General features: G+C 57.6%; 1 protein-coding gene across 1 annotated transcript; it reads left to right on the top strand.

Moving 5' to 3' along the window:
• Positions 1–958: 958 nt before the first annotated feature.
• FAM83G (family with sequence similarity 83 member G) lies at positions 959–18,964 on the top strand. Its single transcript, XM_009286460.1, has 6 exons — positions 959–1,453; positions 8,341–8,508; positions 12,501–12,625; positions 13,428–14,508; positions 14,589–14,972; positions 18,545–18,964. Exons 1-6 carry the CDS (start codon positions 959–961, stop codon positions 18,962–18,964), a joined length of 2,673 nt encoding a protein of 890 aa, XP_009284735.1.
• Positions 18,965–19,241: the final 277 nt, after the last annotated feature.

Below are 19,241 nucleotides of genomic sequence, written 5' to 3'. Positions count from 1 at the left end.
AAATATTAAATATTGACTTACCAGCCGGGGAGAGGGGTTAACCATGAGGCAGAGCTGCTTTCCTGGAAAATATTGACTTACCCCGACACACCGACAAACACCCAAACCCCTCCCCAGCCGCCCACCGACCTCCCGCACCCGCAGGGTCCTGGGGGACTCTCGGGCCGGGCAGAGGTGTGAGGACAGCATCAGCCGAAAGAGTTAATGTGCGGGCAGGGCCGGGAATGTGTGAAGGCAGCATGTGACTGCAGGTGGGGCAGGGCGGAGCCATGAATCACTCTTTTGCTTTTCCTCTTTTCACTTCTTGCTGTTACCTGTCCGGGCCCAGCGCTGCACGCTGGCAGGAGCCCGAAATAATCGACCTGCCAGCTAGGGCGATGCACGAGAGGCTGACGGAGACGTTCGCTGCCGCAAAACCCACCGGCTGACCCAGTTCTCCAGGAACGATAACCAGGGACGGCGTTTGGTCTGAGAAATCCTGCTTTTCTCTGCCCTCTATTAAGCCTTTTTTTGTTTGTTTGTTTGTTTTCCACTTTTTATTTTACCCGGTATTATCGTTGTCTTGAAAGGGCAGAGGATGAGAAGAGCGTGGACCCGGAGGTAGAGGACCTTCCCGACGGTGCATGTGCACCCGGGGCCGTCTCTGCCCCGTCGCACAGCCCCGGCCGTGGGAAGCTCCAGGTTTCCCTTGCCTGGAGCCCGCTCGCTGCGCAGAGCCAGGAGCAAACAAGAAACCAAATCCTCCTCCCCGGCGGCGAAGAGCTCCGGCGTGGCAGGAGCCGGCGGAGAAGGGAACAGCACGTTTCCCCAGCTGCGCATTGAGCCGGGGAGGGCGAAGCAAAGCAAATAGTGTATTTAAAGACTGGGGAATAATTAATTCCTTATTTATTGTCGACATCAGGCGCTCGCTGGGCGTACAGAGCTCCCTTCGGAGAGGGTACCGGCGTGCGTGGTCACCATGGCTTTCTCCCAGGTGCAGTGCCTGGACGACAGCCACGTCAACTGGAGGTCCAGTGAGTCCAAGCCCGAGTTCTTCTACAGCGAGGAGCAACGCCTGGCCCTGGAGGCACTGGCCTCCCGTGGCCCTGACGCCTTCTATGAGGTCCTGAAGAAGGAGAACATCAGGGACTTCCTCTCCGAGCTGGAGCTAAAGAAGATCCTGGACACGTTGGAGACGTACGACCCCGGCTCCGAGTACATCCCACGCCACAGCAGCAGCGTGGGGGAGAGCGAAGGCGATCACAACAGCCAAGGGGATGAGCAGGATGTGGCCCCCTCCCTGGAGTACTGGCCCCAGAGGTCCGACCGCTCCATCCCCCAGCTGGACCTCGGCTGGCCCGAGACCGTCGCCTACCGCGGGGTCACCCGCGCCACCGTCTACATGCAGCCACCCATCGAGGGGCAAGTGCACGTCAAGGAGGTGGTGCGGAAGATGATCTGCCAGGCTCAGAAGGTGAGGTGCGCCGCGGGGACGGGGCAGGATTTGCCCCGGGCTGTTCTGCCGAGGGTAGATCCTCAAGTCCTGCTCAGCCAGGTAATCCCCATCCTGCAGGGAACTCTGCCCAAGCAAAGGCATCGGGGTCAAGCGTTGGGGTTTTTCCACGTTCATTCAGTGTAATCAATATTTGGGGATCAGATTTTGCTGAAGATGCTGTTAGCCTGGTCCAACACCACCTGGGAGCAACGCGACCCTTCCCATGATCCGTACGGCAGCATCGTTAATCCCGGCGTCCCTACGGGGCTGTGGGGAAAACCACCAGCGAGAAAAATGGGTTGAGCTGCTTCCCAGCTGCGAGCCCTCAGTCCCAGGCACCCCGCGATCGTTATTCCCAGAGCCCTGTGTGACTGCATGTGGCAACACGCAGGAACCGGAGGAGCCAAACTCAGCCCTGGGGCAAAGCAGACAAAGCCGCTGGTCTGGCGCTGACGTATATGAGGGTCAAGCTTGGCCTGAGATTGCCACGATGCTCCAAGCTGGCCTCATCCTGGCTTTAGGAGGAAAACGATGAGCTGATGTGCAGGACAAGGCTGGGGAGATGCCAAGGGGTAGCACAGCTAACGGCAGCTCACCCTCTTTGGGGTTGGGATTTTGGTTGAGACTTGTCCTCCCTGTGGCGTCAAACCGAGGAGCAGGGAGTTGGGGCGGATGAGCGGTGGTGTCATGGGCAGGAGGACCAGGGAAGGAGGGAGATGATGGTGTGTGTTGAAGGCCAGTGGTGGTGGGCAGAGGTTGCTGGTGTTTCCCAGTGACCCAGTTCCAGCTGGGAAGTGCAGGAGGGGTCGGTACCTGCTGGTTTCGTGGTGCTGGTGGTTGAAGCCCTTTTAGCTCTGCGTCTTGCTCCCTTGAGAAATCCAGCTCCGAGGGAGGAGCATCCCAACCCCAGGGATGCTCCAGCAGGAAAACAGGGAGACTCTGTCCAGGTGGCTGCGGAGCAGGGGGAGACAGGCTGGGATGCATTGGGTCCACCTGGCTCTGGGGACCCCCATGCTGGGACCAGGGACAGTGCTGGGGTTCACAGACCCTGGCAGGAGAGAGGGAAGCCTGGTGGCACGCAGCCATCAGAGCCTCTCCAGGACCAGAGGGCCGGGGCTCTGAGCACGAAGAGCCCCGGCTCAGGCAGGAAAACTGATCTCCCAACGCGTCCGAGCCAGCCGGCTCACAGGGCAGGCTGATGCGGGGGATCGGAGCTGCCCTGCTGCGGACGGGAGCCATCTCTGGCCACTGTCACCTTGCAAAAGTCGAGGTGACCTGTCCTTACCTGCGACGTTTTCCCCGCCAAAGGGCTTTGCAGCGAGGGCAAAGGGAAGGGAGGGCTGAGGTCCCATGGGATGGAGAATGGGGAGAACACCCTCACTACAAATAATGTCTCATCTTTGGGTCTTTCCGACTGTGCCTCACTCGGGCTTGCAGCTCCTGCCTGGCTTTGCCTACTCACCGCTTCCCGCCTACCCCCACGCAAACGGTATCTCCTGAGTCATCCTACCACCCTCCTCCTGCTCAGCAGAGCCAGGCGGTTGAGTCAGGCAGCTGCCAGGCCCTGCTGCCTGCACCATCCCCACCTCTCCTTGGAGCCTCTCCAAGCCGCAGGGACGTGGCGGCGGTTGATGCTGCCGCGCTTGTCACCGGTACCTTGATGGCCCACGCGCGGGGCTGGGCTCTGCCTCCTGGTTCAGTTGGTGCCCGCTGGTGGGATGAGACGTGGTGACACCACTGGTGACACGCAGGAGCCTGCTTGGAGCCTGTGGCCCCCCCAGGAAACATAGAGATGGGCACAGTGCTTCAAACCTGCAGTCTGCAGGGCCTGGGGATGGCAGGAGTTACAGGGTCTGACAAGTGGGGTTCTTCCAGAGGTCTCCCACCCCATATACGAGGACCACAGTTACTGCAGCTGAACCTGCTATCACGCAGCTGAGCCCAGGTGACCGCTGGTGTGGGTGCTCCTAAGCGTGGGGACACTGGGCTAGACCACCCTCCTCTGCACCCGGAGATTTCAGCCAAGGCTTAAGGTCTTCACGGCAGCTCAGAGGTGAAAGGGTTTGGCTGAGGAAGCCGAGAGCGGACAGAGGGACGGTCCGGCTGCCGCTCCATCAGATGTCACGTAGGCTGGCCACATGCCCCGTCCTTCCTGCAGCGTCCCTTGGGCCACCCTGCGGAGATCCCTGCCGAATTGTCCCATCCCGCTGGGCAATGGCAGCGCTCTTCATCCGCCTGCGAAGGAGCACGGGCTTGGGAGAGCTTCAGTATTGCATCCCAGAGGATGACCCTTGCTCCAGCCGCTGTCAAAGATACTTGGTCCGAAATGCTCTCAGATGCCAAATACCAAACACCACCACGTGGGTTGCTGTCTCGTGGCCAGCAGAGCAAAGTTCACCCAACAGACAGCCTGGCCGAGGAAAGTTCAGAGCCGACATGAGCAATGCTGACGCTGGGTAGGCTCACAGCAGCTCAGAGCTGGGGCGAGGGAGCCAAGAGCTGAGGTTTGAGGCCCCTTTGATGGTGCAGGTGAACCTACTTGCTGGCAGGAACGAGGCCAAACGCTGCTGAGTTTCAGAGGCTCTGCTTTGCTCTGCAGAGAGGCAAACCCAGGTGAGCTGGAGCGGGGGATGCAAATGATTCCCTCCTCTTTCTGGGAATAAATGGGAGAGAAGAGAGGCAGGATCCTGTGGCCACGTCCCTGCTCTCCCAGCAAATCCCCATCTCTGTGGCCAACAAACGAGGTGGTCAGGGATGTGGTGCACCACCGGGCTTCACCCTGGAGACCTTCACCAGTTCCAGCTGTGACATGGCCGTCTCTCCCTCGATGTGGATCCCCTCGGGCTGCAAAGCTCACAGGATGGGTAGGGAGGAAGATCTCCCTCCTCTCTTCTTCTCTAGATTTTGGCTCTATCTGACCAGAAACCAGAGCAGGCTGAAAACACTGACCTTGGCCAAAAGCCACCAGAGCCAGCAGCGAGTCTGTCCTCCTCTCTGCATTTGAGGTTCCAGGTTGGGATTGTGGTGATATAATTACCCTGAGCAACTTCCAGCAAAGGTTGGGAGGCCCTATTAATTACTGTTTACAAAACCTTCTGCCGTTCCTGGATGAAAGGGTCGACAGGGGGGAGCAATTGTTAATGTTACTTGTCCCACCTCTCCCTCATCCCAACACGCTTCCTCTAATTGTGCCCTTGGTGCCTGCCTAATTTATTAAATGCCCACATGGTGTGCCCCAAAAGTCATTATCTGATGATTCAGAGTGAGCTAATAAAGAGCCATAATTTCCTCTATAAAACATGATCCTGCAGTTTATGTGCTCATCAAAGCCGTTCAGAAGGATCCCAACGTCATTTGCCCAGTGTCCAAGGGGATGCGATGCTCGCCACTCCTCGGAGTGTTGGGACCCGGCACCCGCACATCTGCTGCATCCAATGGATCCTGGCAGCTCCTGGGATCCTGGGAAGAAAAGCGTCACCCGCTTGGGCGCTGGGAGCATCTGGCTGTAGATTTGGGGCTGGTCTTCTCCGCACCCTCCAGGTGAATGGCAAAGGGATGGCAAAGCTTCCTGGCACGACGCAGCAGCAAAGAGGCTTTGGGAAGAGGTGCAGCTCTCCTGCTGCCGGGGACCTCCCCGGCACCGAGCACGCGGGGCACTGAGCGCTGCCCTGGTAGAGGTGATGGGGACAAGGGTGCCAAGCTCACTCCCCGCAGCAGGACGGCACGGCTTGCTCCAGAAACTCTCATTCCCCAGGCTGGGAAGCAAATAGCACACAGGATTTCACTTCTCCGGAGCAGACAGACCCTCCATTCTTTGCAGATTAAACCCTGTACCTGGGTTTGGCATAGACCCAACCAGTCCCAGCCAAGGTTCAAGCGCGGGCAGCCCAGCAGCAGATTTCGCCCCTGCGGTCCCTGGACAGTCACTGTATTGGGAGCGCTGCCAGTGCTGTCCTCACTCTCTGGGCCCATTTCGTGCCAGGGCAGCGTGTTGGCACGCTGGCGTGAGAACACGGTGACAAACCAAGTCCAAGCCTGTCCTGCAGGCAAGATGCGGCAGGGAGGGAAGCAGAAGCGCTGAGCGGCGACAGGATGCACCAGCCAAGCAGGAGGAATCGGGCTGAAAACGTGGACAAGCGGGTGAGAGTAGGGCTGCCTCCCCGCTGCCCGAGCCAGCTGCCCTGGGCAACTGCCTGCGTTGCGCTGCCTGCTCGCCATCTCCACGTGAGCGGTGCTTGGGATGGGGGATGTCACCGTGCCCTGCTCACGTCCCTGCAAAGCACCTTCCTGTCTTCAGAGCCATAGCAGCGAGCCAAGGCCTTGGGAATGCTGGGACCGGAGTGGAAAAATGCCCTTTTTCTCCCAAAATGAAGGCCAATACTATTCTCATCCCCATTTTATAAGCCCTCAACTTCCCCCGGAGGAAATGCAGCGTGCAGGCAAAGTGACATGACCACGGCCACAGGGAGCATCAGTGTCAGAGACAGGAGCAAAGCATCTGCCACCAAACCCACCTCCTCGAGCCAGGGAGACGCCGTCCCACCTCAGGCGTCCCTCACCCAGGACTCGCAGCAGACAGCACAGCTCCTCCCCAATTACTTGCTGTAAATGGAAAAGCCAAGCCCTGAGCTTTAAGAGTAGCTCTGAACCTCTCCCACTTTACATCATTGGTGAGACGAGCGCAGCCCTCACTGGGCAGCCCATGCAAAGTGGGCACCCGCTTTTCTGCCTCAGTTTCCCCACCAGCACAACAAGGACATGCAAAACACATGCACGGGTGCATGAGGGAGTGAGGATTTATCCTTTCATGACAAAGCCTGTTGAGAGGCTCTCGGGTGAGGATAAACGGGAATGCAGTTAAAATCGAGTGGCAGAGCCGTAACGTCCCCCCTCACTCAGCTCACTGGCACCTCTCGAAACACTCATGCGTGGCTGCGATTGGAGAGGTCGGGGCGGCATCGGAGGCGGCGTGGGCTGGGGCTCCCCACACAGCCTTGCTCCTCACCCCATCGCCTGCAGAAAAGGAAGGGAAGAGCCGGCAGTGTCACAAAGCACCATCATCCTCTTAATTAGAGCTCTCCACCTCCTGTGGCACAAAATTAATTAAAAGGCAGCTTGGTGCTTTGAGAGCCCTGGACTGGATGTGCCTGAGTGTACAAGCCCCCAGCACCATCCCGATCCCTTCCCTCTCAAGGGAGGAGCATCCCAGGGTCTCCCTGTGTCACCCCACAGTGTGCACCCTCCCATGCCGGTGTACTCCCTGGCTCGGCCACATGCTGCAGCCAGTGGAGCCCTCCTGGAAGGGCGAAGAGCCGAGAGGTGCAGGGGCTCGGAGCCATCACCCATCTCCCCCCAGCCCAGGGCACCTTCCAAAACAGCTGCAGAGATGGGGGCACCGATGGATTTCCGAGCATGGGACGACGACGCACGAGTGCCCCGATGACAAGCCACTTCCCTGCATGGCTGTCACCACCCCGTGCGGGATGAGGGCAGGCAGACGCGGTCTGCCCTGTTGCTACCCCGGGGATTGTACTAAGATGCTCGGCTGGGCTGCAGGCAGCTGCCTCCAGCCCCTTTGCCTGCACATGTCTCGTGCTGCACCGTTGCTGCTCACCGCTGTGTCATGGATGATGCCATCTCCAGGAAGGCAAAATCTATGGGCGTGGAATGAACTTTGGTGCTTAGGAAGCTATCCCAGCAAAATCCCAGCACGGCTGGATGCGGGACTCCCCACGGCAGCAAACGCCCTGGGTACAAAGGCAGCTCCAGCGTGCAAAGAACGGCGACGCTGCCGTGTGCCAAACCCTACTGTCACTGCATGGGGCGGTGGCACCGTCGTCCCGGCTCTGCTCCACTTTTGTACAGCCTGGGAGGAAGGAGGGATGCTCGCAGGGGGGTTGCGCAGCAGAAGCAGCACCCCGAGCACCCGGAGGGCTCCCAGCCACGCAAGGGCCAGCCAGCGAGACCGAGAGAGACATCAGCAGCGCCAATGACAGAAACGCCACCCGCCCCCGGTGCTCTGCTCTGGCCTCACGGTGGAGAGCTGATCTTGAACCCAACCACATCGCTGCTAGCAGCAGCCTGGACTTGGAACAGCAGCCGGTCACAGGCGCTGGGAGCTGCAGACTCCCGGCTGCTTTCAAGCAACCTCGTCAGCTCGCACCCAGGCCTATTTTTTAAAAGATATTAAAAGTCATTGCAGCTCCTGAATGCGCCTCAGGGGTATCCAGAGACTTTCTACCAAGCTTAGAGTCACTTTTAGCTATTTTTTATACTGTTTCCCTCAACACAAGCATGCACGAGATCCCCAGAGACAGCGGGTGGGACTCCACCCCATGCAACGTGCCCTCGGACAGACAGACACATCATTGTGTCACAGGTTTCCCCTTCTGGTTCTCCCCACGATGGGGCCAATAGCAAAGGGACGCCAAACTTTTCAGCCAAAAATTGGACTTCTTTGAAATTTGTGATGTTTGTTAAAGGCAAGAAAGTTAGATTCACCCTCAGAAATCAATTTTTCACAAGTATATTATGCTACAGGCCACCACCGGAGACCAAACCTCCCGTAGTGACAGCAGAGGAATGGGAGAGGGCTCCTCAGAAATCAATTTTTCACAAGTATATTATGCTACAGGCCACCACCGGAGACCAAACCTCCCGTAGTGACAGCAGAGGAATGGGACTGAGGGCTCCTGCTTGCCGCCGTCGGGCTGGCTGGAGCCGGTGGAGCCTGGGCTCCCCCACACCTAATCCCAACCTCCTAGAGAAAGAGCACGTTGCTTCGGCTCTCGCCCAAGCGCCAGCTACATCTTGGGGTTGTCACCCGGCCATGCTACCCAGAGTCATCTCTCTTCTTCCCTCTCCAGGTCATCGCGGTGGTCATGGACATGTTCACCGATGTAGACATCTTCAAGGACCTCCTGGACGCGGGCTTCAAGAGGAAAGTGGGAGTCTACATCATTTTGGATGAGACCAACGTGAAGCACTTCCTTCAGATGTGCGAGCGAGCCCAGATGCACGCGGGACACTTGAAGGTAGGGATGGCCTGAAGGGTCTGGGGCCGGGTGACCTCCTCCAACGCAGGGAGATAATCAGAGCTATCAGCCCTGCTCCCTCCTGTCTTGGGGGGATCACAACCCCCAAGCTTTGGGCAGCGCCAGGTGAGTTTAGTCCATTTTTCCTGTAGCCAAAGCTGAAGGTGATGCCCAAATCCAGGAGCAGGAGGATGGAGGGGAACGGATGAGAGATGGGGACACGGATTCCCACCCAGCAAAGCTGGATGCAGAAAGCCCAGGGGGCTGCTGGTACCCAGCCAGAGCTGGCTTTGGGGCAGAGGGGTGTTCAGGGAGCTGCAGCCCCACGAGAGTGGGTACGACTCAAGCAGGGCACTGCAAAGCCCAGGGCAAACCGACGTGCTCAGTTCCTCCCGGTGAACAAGTCAGCAAGAGAGAAGGCGTGAGAGGAAGGATCCTCTGCCAGGGTTGGATCCCTGCTGTCGCCAGCCCCATGCCTGCTCCTGCCCCAGGGGCAGGACCGGCAGGAGCAACCCCCCAGCCAGTTCTCGCACTTTCAGGCTTTCCCACAAGTCAGAGGCCGGAATTAAAAAACTCGATTTTCCCCTTTTCTGGAGCCTCTGCCCCAGCAACGGGGCCGGGAGCGGAGCAGGGAGGCACCCACGCTGCCCGCGGCCTTGGGAGCTGCCAAGGATGCCCTCACCACTCTCGCCCGCACCGGGCAGCTGTGACGCCGGCCCCGGCTGGCAGCACACCAGCGGGACAGATCTGCCTGCACATGCCACGTTCACCCAGGCCCCGAGGTGCTGGCAGCTGCGCATGACGTTGCTCCGGTGCACGAATCCTGGTTGAAACGAGAGAAGGTAAAGCAGCGCAGGGGATGCCTGGCAGCGCAGGGGCTCGGTTCCCAGCCCAAAGCGCCCCAAACCCCTTATACATCCCTGTGCGTGCAGGGGGTGCAGAGAAAATCACCTTGCACGGTGCTCATGCAAAGGTGGAGGAAGACAAAGGGGCAGAGGAGAGGGCAGGGGGTTATATCAGCCCCAAGAGCGGCAGCGGGAGCAGGGACCCTTGCTCCAGCCACAGGAGAGAGTCCCGGGCTCTTCGCTGGGTACAACGCTCCCATCACCAGCATCGGATGCAAACATGCCGGAGCAGCCCGGCAGTTTCACCTTGGGGCTTGCAGACACCCTTCTCCTGGCTGTACTTCATCCGCCGGCTGCAAGTTGCTCAGCCTCGCCTGTTGCTTGGCAGAAAGGCGATGTCTCTGTGCCTGACGTCACCCAGCCGTGCGTGCTGGCTGCCAAACGGCCGGCGGGGAGGCCTATGCCCAGGCAAGCTCGCCAAATTTGCTTATGGTGAGGGCGAACCCCCAGCTGAGCAGGAACACGTAGGAGTCACGACACCCTCACGCTGGGCTGGATGTGCTGGGATGAGCAGGGCCGGGATGCGGGGAGGGGGGCTCGGGGACCCCCACCCCAGGGAGCCGAAAGCACCAGCCGGCCGAGCCTCACGCCTTCCCCACCCTCCGAGCCCGGCCAGCCCTGCTTAATTGCTGCTCCGGCCGAGCCTCACGCCTTCCCCACCCTCCAAGCCTGCCAGCCCTGCTTAATTGCTGCTCACAACAATTAAAGCAGACTCAGCTGAGCTTTTACCCACATCCAAACTCCTCGGAGAGTCTGCTATCCTGCAGACTGCTGCTGCTCCGAGACCAGAAAAGCCAGAGCTGACGCACGCCGGTGTTTTAATGCATTAGCAACCTGGTGGCAGGACTGGAAAAGCAGGAGAACATCTGCAGAGCTCGGCAAATGTCTAGAAGTTGGGATTTGCCACATATTGCAGCCAATTTGCTGGCACGGGATGCAGCAGGGCAGGAGGCTGTGAGGAAACTAGGGCAGTGTCTGGGAGCTGCTTCACAAGCCAGGAGATGCTAACGAAATGTATGTCGTTATCTCGGTGCCTTCCACGCTTCGCAATTAGCAAGCCAGCTTGGGCAAGGCAGTCACTTCGTTGAGCAATGGCGAGTGCCTGGGGAGTGATTCACCCCGTCCCGGGCTCGGCAGTTGGCCATCGCGCTGGGCGCTCGCTTGCTGCGCGCTCGTCTTAAGAGAGATTGAATAAACAGATCTTACTTAACAGCAGCAATATGCCAGGAGCGAGGAGGAAGGGAAAGGTAACCGGCACCTTCCTTCTGGGGAGCTTTGTTCCCCTGGGTGTTACCTGAGAAAAAACCCATGGCTGCTTTGTGCCTTTGTGCAAAGGTTCGGGTCCGAGCGGGAGAGACCTACGCCCTGGGAGAGCCGCGAGCTGGGGACGCCCAGGCTGGCGATGGGCAGAGGGCTCAGCCTTGGGTGCAAGCGTCACCCAAGCAGCCGGCCGGTGTGTACCCCGGGCTGCTCTCTCGGCTGCCCCGTGTGTAGGGACAACACAGGACAGGGACAGGAATTGCCACCCCAACCTGCTTGCCAGCCAGCCCCCAGCACCCCTAGTTCTGCCCGCTGCCGGGCGCTGGGGTGCTCAGCACCGGTTTCCCCCCAGCCACACCAGGCAAAAAGGCAAACGCTAGGGAAAAAAAAAAAAATCAAACGCACCAAAAAAACCCCCCAAACTTCTCTACTCAGTGCGTAAAACTTCCCTGGAAACCCGGTCAGGAAAAGGCTTTGCTTTTGCATCATGCTAAAAACAGCGTTGAATCACCGTCCCTCCTGCCAGGCATGCGAGAGCAGGGACCAGCAGTGCCTGAGCTCGGCTCGCACCCAGGCTTAGGGCTGTGCTGGGTGGTCTACAGGGAGAGAGAAGACCCCAGGGAAGCAGATGAGGAAGGCTGGAGGTGGGGAGGACAAATACTTTTGGTGCCTTTTTTTTTCTTTTTTCTTTTTTTAAAGCTTTTAAAAAAAAACAAGAACAAAAAAAAAAACAACCATGGAGGGCACGACCTAGTGACGACACGGTGCCTTTAGCAATGGCATTACCAACATCCCAGCAGGAACAGGAGGAATGCAGATGCTTTCATAAGAAAATATTTTCTCCCCACCCAAGGGAGACCATTTGCAGTGAAAGATGCTATCTGCTCAGCTGCAAAAATGTGCTGGTGCCCTCCAGAGAAAAGCACAGAGGCATGAACCAGACTGAAGATAAAAAACATTTCTTCATAGCCGGGGCTGCCCCTCCGCGCCCGGGCTCCCTGGCGGGGGGATGCTCCGCTCCCTGGCCACCTCCGCAGGCACACGCTGTGGGATGTGCCATTTTGGCCCATGTCCCCACGTTTCATTTCCCGAGGGTGAAAAGATGTTGCCCCACTGTGGGGTTCCCCCCCCCCCTTAAAAACAGGGCTAGATGCTCAGATTTAGGACCACAGCAAGGGGGAAACCTGGTGGAGGACAAGCCCGCTGCCATCAGGTCCACGTGCACTGTCCCGGGGTCACCACCTCCCCCTAAAAACCCTTCCTTGTACATCTCCTGCTGGGGAGGAAGTGAAGAATCACCTCTCCCATGGTAGCATTTGCATAGATTGCAGGAGATGGAAAGTGTTTGGCAGCAATATCACACGCTGCTCACCCACAGATGCAGGCAGCACCGAGTTCAAGAGAATCATAGAATACCAGGTTGGAAGGGACCTCAAGGATCATCTGGTCCAACCTTTCTTGGCAAAAGCACGGTCTAGACAAGATGGCCCCGCACCCTGTCCAGCCGAATCTTAGAAGTGTCCAAAGTTGGGGAATCCACCACTCCCTGGGGAGATTATTCCAATAAGAGGTAGAAAACACTGCCTGACACATGGGCAAAACAGGAAATTCTTGAAGCCGAGTCCATGGTTTGCTGCGTGGCCCAGGGCAAGTTATTTTATCTTCCCATCACCGTGGCCGCCTCTGAGCCGGCCACGAAGAGCATTTCCCACTCCTTGGAGGGGCTGTAGAGCATCCGCAGGGGCATCAGCGGGAGGGGGTGAATGATGCTCTGAAGACCAGCCCTTTGCTCCTGCTCCTGCTCATGCCTCTGCCTTTGCTTTGCAGAACCTGCGAATCCGGAGCACGGGGGGGACAGAGTTTTTCACGCGCTCGGCCACCAAGTTCAAAGGGGCTTTGGCCCAGAAGTTCATGTTTGTGGATGGGGACCGGGCCATGTGTGGATCCTACAGGTAATCAGTGGTATCTCCTCTTGCCCACCCCATAGAGGTGTTGGTCAAAGGACCGACGTGGACCAGCGTGGTCCAAGTCCTGGTCCCTGCTCGGCCTTGGCCCCAGGACCCCGTCCCAGACTCACTCCCCCTGGGAGATGATTTTGCAAGGCCAGCCTGAGATTTGGAGTGGGACCCAAGGGGCCCCCACCACCCCACAGCCAGGACTAGGACACCTCTCCTTCTCGGAGGTGGTGGGATACGCCATGTGCTTCTGCCAGTGGACGTGACGAGCACAAGGAAGGACAAAAGCACCAAAGCACAGCCAGTCCTAGCTCTCACATTGACCTCAGCTTTTCCAGTTAAACATTTCCTACCCAAAGTCTATTCCAATTTGCACAAGTGAAAACTTGCTTTGGTAGAAATAGCTCAGTCTCAATAAGCTTTTCAGCTCTAAAAGACAAGTTTCATAAACATGGAACTGAAACATTTCCTACTTTCTGGCCACAACAAAAAACACATCCATTTATGAGTCACTTCTCTTAACCAACCCAAACTGAGAAAGGAAAAGTGACTAACGCTAAAGTGAAAAACTAACTGGCCCACAGCAAATACCTTATATTTTCACTTCAAGTTCCAGTGTGCTCAAGACTTCAACCCTTCATTCCAATTTGGGATGAGAGCTTTTTCTTCGATCTTAATGTTTACAGCAAGATCATGTCCCTACTAGCACCATCAAACCCCCGGGGAAAGCCAGGGCTGGGGAGAGGCGTGTTATTTACCAGCGAGCACTCAGACAGTTTCCAATGCATTTCTGTTCCAGCTTCACCTGGTCTGCAGCGAGGACGGACCGAAACGTCATCACAGTCCTCTCGGGCCAAGTAGTGGAGGCGTTTGACAAGCAGTTCCAGGAGCTCTACCTCATGTCCAAGGGGGTGAGCCTCAAGTCCATCTCCATGGGCAAAGAGCCCGAACCTGAGCCCGTAACGCTGCCCTCCGTCGTGCCAGTGACCCCCGCCAATGCCGTGGTGAAGAAGCTGATAAACCCTAAATACGCCTTGGTGAAGGCCAAGAGCGCCGACCAGATCAGCAAGACTTCCTCCGAGAACCAGGACAAAAACCAGAAGACAGACAACAAAGGCAAAGCCCTGCCCGAGGGCCAGGCGGGCGACAGGCACGGCGACATGGCAGACCTCTCCCTCCTCGTCCACCCCGGCCTCCTGAATCTGGAGAAAGCCAACATGTTTGACTATCTGCCCACCTGGGTCGAGCCTGACCCCGAGCCTGGGAGCGAAGTCTTGGGTTACATCAACATTATTGACCCCAAGATAAAGAACGTGAAGCTCTCGCAGATGAACCGCATCAAAGTCTGCGACATCTCCCAGGCCAGTGCCCAGCACCGGCAGATGATGAAGAACAGGGAGATGGACACCAAGAAAAACTCAGACCAAGAGCCACCTCTGGTGTCCCCCTGCCAAAGACAGGCCCCACAGTCCCCCATGGAAGCTCCTGCAGCCCCCGCTATCAGCCCCATCGAAGGCACCAGCTGGACAACAAAGCAAGCAGGAACATTTGCCGCTTCACCGTTGGGCCACCACTTGAAGCCGCCGGAGGAGACATTGGAGAACATCAAGCCCCCGGTTCCAAAGCCAAGGACCATTCCCGTTGGTGTCCTTGTTACCAAAGTCATTACGCCCAGTGACAGCGGCACTGCCCCAGAGGGTGACACAAAACCACCGTCAGCTGACCAGGCGGGTGCGAAGCAGGAACCAGAGGAGAACCCCAACAGAGCTTCAATGGAGACCTGCCGTCTCCAGCCAGACTGGCCAGTGGCAGGGCCACAGGAGGACAGAGGGCCTCCCTGTGCCCACAACGGGCTGGGAGAAGGGAGGAGGAGCCCTGCCGTCCCCAGCCAGACTGGCCAGTGGCAGGGCCACAGGAGGACAGAGGGCCTCCCTGTGCCCACAACGGGCTGGGAGAAGAGGAGGAGGAGGAGGAGGAAGAGGAGTACATCACTCTCAGTGACCAGGAGAGCTACTCCAGCAGCTCTGCTGACCACAGCTACCACCGCTCCAATGCCTCCTCCATCTCAGATGAGTACTTCGAGGTGAGGGATCGCTACGGGCCTCTCCGGCGAACCAACTCGGACGTCACCCACAACGGGGAGATTCTTCCCATGCAGAGGAAGCTCAGTGACCCTCACATCAGCCGGGGCACCTTCGTCAGCCCCCTGGGGAGCCTCCCGTCCCTAAAGCATGTCCGTGTGGAGGACGTGACAAAGAGGAGGAGCAACGCCGTGGAGATTAGGTGTGTGCTGCCCCGCACCATCCTGGATGGCAACAGCTCCTACCCCAGCAGTGCCGCGCAGGTAGGACTTTTTGCTATAACCTTCCCTATGTTTCTCCACCCTACAAAGGTTGCAAACCTGGAGGTGACCCAGCCAGCTCAGCCAAGGCGTGGTATCATCCCTAGCTTTGGTGTCGCGTCCTACATGCTGAGATCAGACTTCCCATATGGGAGAGTAACGCCCTACACGTGGCGATGGTAGGAATCACCCAAGAGGTGCTCTTGGTCGGGAAGGCGGGGGCCATGCCACAGCTCTTGGTGTCTGGGAGTGCAACGGGAATGGCTGGTAAAGGGGAGGTTTTTGGGAATTAAAGATTATCCCATAGCATCGGGCTGTGGGATGGAGCCCAGCGGCTCCGGGCACGGCTGTCCATCCCAGAGCCCACCAGCAGTGGCACCATGCCCAGCCAGGAACAGACTGTGTATGCAGGCGTGTCCTTCTCAGGCTTGCTTTCTAGCTCCTTGCAAAGGTGATTAGCATCAAAGTAAAAGCACTCGGACACATAATTAGGCAGAGCAAGACAGCGGAGAAACAGGGACGGCAACCTCTGTGGGCGAGCGTTGCAGTCAGCAGCTTCGTGGCTGACCCACGAGTGATGCCAGACCTTGTCACCCCACGAGGTGCACACCAGCATCCCCGCTGTGGCAGGAGCATCACCCCACCCAGGCAGGGGGATCGCAGGGTCAATCCCTTATTTCCACCCAAGCGCTGCAGCCTCTTGCACTACTACCAAGCGTTTTGGTTTCTCAAGGCTCCCCACCCACTGTTTTCGGGGCATTCAAACCCCCAGGGCTAAATCAGCAGCTGAAATCACTGAAACCACCTGAGGTTACCCCAGCTGAGCATCTAATCTGTGTTTATAGGGAATTAAATTTGCTAGCCCAGAGTCCACTCGCTTCTCCCTTCCCAGCCAGTGACACGGAGCTCAGAGCAGGGCTTTACTCCTCGCACATCAAATATCCCCTCGCACCCTGCGGAGCCGTGCAGGGCAAGGAGCACCGAGCCCTTCAATGCTCTGTGACCCAGGTCTCGGGTGTCACCTTGCTCAGAGTGGCCAGGTACGTTGGTGTTCCTGCAATAACTTGTTCTGGCCCTTTGATGAAAGCTGGATAATTGACATGCCATCAGGGCTAGGAAAGCCAGCACTCAGCTGATGGAAACGTGCAGAGAATAGTTTCTCCCATGTGTAAAAATAATAAACCAAAGCAATCCTTGATTAACTCTCTAGAAACCTCAAATCCGACAGGAATCACCATCAACTCCCACCAAACATTTTTATTCTGGGTCCACGTTTCTTATGTGCTGGCCCGTAGCCCATTGTGGCCCAAAATGCAGGCGGAGGCTCGCTCAGGGCAAACATTAAGAACACAGCACCCAAGTTATCCCTGGAGCATTGCCTTGCCTAAATACATGCAACCCCGTTCACACCCAGCTGCACGGCTAATAGAGGAGAGTAGCGTTGGCTGATGCACAGCAGGCACAAGGAGATCGCCGGGGACACTCAGGTCCTCTCCTGTCCCTCTCCCTCCTGCAGAACCCCCAGGTCTGTGCAGAGCAGAGGTTTCCAGACAAACCCCCCTCCCATTCACCGCTTAGCGACAGGCAAAATACCCATCCTGCCAGCTCCGCGTCTGCATGGCGGGGCCCTTACCTGGGTACAGGACCCTGCTGATCATCCCCGGCATGATGATAACGAACAAGGGCAGCATCTTCAGGTAGCTGGCCAAGATGGAGCCTGCCTTGGCGTGACTCAGGCTCTTGGCAGAGAGCGACCGCTGGACGATGACCTGTGGGAGAGCCAGGCTGGATGGCTGAGCAGCCCCCAACACCTCCTAGTCCACATCAGCCTCCTCCTTGCCAAACTGCATCCCAAGCATCCCCAAACGCTGGAGCCATTGGGCATCGGGCCCAAACACAGCGTAGATGTGTACCCAACCCACGGGCTGGGTTTCTCTCCAGACCAGCAACACGTTGGTGTTATGCCGTAGCGCCACAAAAGCCCAGTGCAACGACAGCAGCGCGTCCTCCTGCCAGTATCCGCCATTCCCCACCACCACCCTCTCCCCTTTCGCCCCTTCTATTCAATCTCCTCCCCAAAGAGTGCCCACAATAAAAGGGACACCGAGTCCAGCCTCCTCCAACCATAACTCCAACACCGCTCAAACCATCACACCTCAAAGCTCTGGCCAAGCCATGTCCATCCACGATACAGCTAGCCCTTGGGCTTTGAGGCAATCTCTCTTAAATAGGCAACATCCATAGGAAATGCTGAGTTTAAAAGAGCCCAGACTCTCCCCAAGGGCTTACAGAGAAGCGCTCAGCACCCAGCAGGATTTGGCTGCTCCAGAGCAAGCACTGGCTCATGCCATGGTGGGCAGGAGGGACCAGGTGCCGGTTCCTGGGGTGGGTTGCTCGGGGAAGCTGTAGTTTAACTTCTGCCCACGAGCCAGAGCACGTCAGGAGCCACAGGACCCACCACCTGGCTCAGTCACCACGTGCACCACATCAGGCACATGATGACCTTGAAGAGAAAGGAGTTAAATCACCCTTAGTCCTCCCCACCTGAAGGCATCTCAGACCTTAGCACTGATTTTAAGCAATATAGTTAAATCAACCTAGCATTACTGCTTCAATGCAGCCCTCCTGGTCAGAGCAGGAGGTGTCTGCCTGAGGACCAGAGAGGCCGTTGGGCTTTTCGGACTAAATGACTGAACACCGAGACAATGCCAACAGCACGGCGGAGACGCAGTGCTGGCGGCACGGCAGGGGTCGCAGCAGAGGCAGGGCAGGTCGGTGCAGCCGGCTCTGCAGCCTCCCAGCCTCAGCTCGTCCTGCCATCAGCACCTGCCCTCAACTAGATCCAATCTCGCCCAGGTACGTCTGCACGGGGTGCAATCACACCTCCAGATTGCGGCACAGACACACCCAAAGAGAAAGATAAATATCTGGTGACCACAGCCATGCGTTAAGGCCTTACCCAGTCCAGAATTAAGATTAATGGTGCTCAGACCCGATCCAAATGCATCTCTCAACCTAGCTAAGCAGAGCCACCCCCGCAATGGTGTTGCAGCTCACTGTTGTCTCCTGATCCCACCTCCTCTCCCAGCCCTCCATCCTTTCATCTAATCTTGGTAGCCACCTAATCCCACAGGTTGGGTCTGGGTGACTGAATGCTCTTTGGGCCCGAAATGAGCGCTGAGGTGATTAAGACAGGTGTTCAGGCTGCTGCCGGAGAGAAGGCACTGAGATGCTGCTGGTGTCCTTGGTCCTGGATCTCCAGGCAGCAGTGACGTGGCTCGGGACAGCCTCCAGGCTGCCGGGGCTGCTTGGGAAGTGACTGCTGAGATGCTGCGATGTGCAGGACAGTGCGTTGCCAGAGCAAGAAACCATCGCTCCTCTGATTAAGACTTGAGGCAGTTTTGAGCTGCCACCGATCTCAGAAGAATTTGGGCAAGGGAGTACACCAAGTGGCAGAGGGATTTGTCCATGAGGACCAAGTCCGTGGCACAGACATGTGAAGGGGTGTCCTTGCAGGGGAACAGCATCCTTACAACAGCAGTAGCTCATCTCTTTCTCTGCTCTTTAATAAACAGGGGACGCACATCTACCGCTACCGACCCAGGAACCTCGCAGGCAGAGAACAAGGCAAGGAGGTCTCCTGCTCCCCGACGCATGAGAAACCCCCCGGGGCCACCAAATACAGAGGGGATGGAGCCAAACCCAAAAAGACCATTGCAGGCAGCCAGCCCTACTGGCAGAGCAAAGCCTTCAGCCCCAGCAAGCCCACGCAGCCTGGCCACCTCTCACCAAGCAACCCCAGAGTATCAAGCAAACGCTTAACCTCCCTGCCGGAAAGCCAGAAGACAACCGAGGAGATGAGGACACCCCTCGGCATCCCGCTCTCCAAACTGTCCCAGTCCAAGCACCTCAAGAACAGAGTTGCGGGAGCCCCGGGTGCTTCTATTGACTCCAAAAAGAAGCCCCCCGAGACCACCGGCCAGAAGGACCACTAGGCGCTGACGAAGGTGGACTTCCAGGGCGAGAGCGGTAGTAGAGCGTGCCTGGAACCCAGGCAACGCCATGTTACATGGGGCAGGGGAATCTTGTTTACATTTACCTGGTCGGTGCACCAGTACCACGTGGCCATGACAGACAGCCCGAAAGTCATCCCGGTCCAGGGCAGATCTCCAGAGACTGGGTCTCGGAAGAGGTGCATTGCATCCGCTCTGGGCAGGTGGCAGGTAGTGTTGGGAACAATCTTGGACGGCATGGCTTTTAAATAGGCCTCTT

This window comes from Aptenodytes forsteri, unplaced genomic scaffold (genome assembly GCF_000699145.1).
Source record: "Aptenodytes forsteri isolate BGI_AS27 unplaced genomic scaffold, ASM69914v1 Scaffold55, whole genome shotgun sequence".
Taxonomy (NCBI): Eukaryota; Metazoa; Chordata; class Aves; order Sphenisciformes; family Spheniscidae; genus Aptenodytes; species Aptenodytes forsteri.
This window is presented reverse-complemented; position numbering and strand designations above follow the sequence as displayed.

Excerpts from the sequence above, each read along its gene's own strand:
- FAM83G (XM_009286460.1), top strand. The coding sequence starts at position 959 with ATGGCTTTCTCCCAGGTGCAGTGCCTGGACGACAGCCACGTCAACTGG. Across the intron at positions 14,509-14,588 it reads AAGGGAGGAGGAGCCCTGCC|GAGGAGGAGGAGGAGGAAGA; the intron begins GTCCCCAGCCAG and ends CTGGGAGAAGAG. Across the intron at positions 14,973-18,544 it reads ACCCCAGCAGTGCCGCGCAG|GGGACGCACATCTACCGCTA; the intron begins GTAGGACTTTTT and ends TTTAATAAACAG.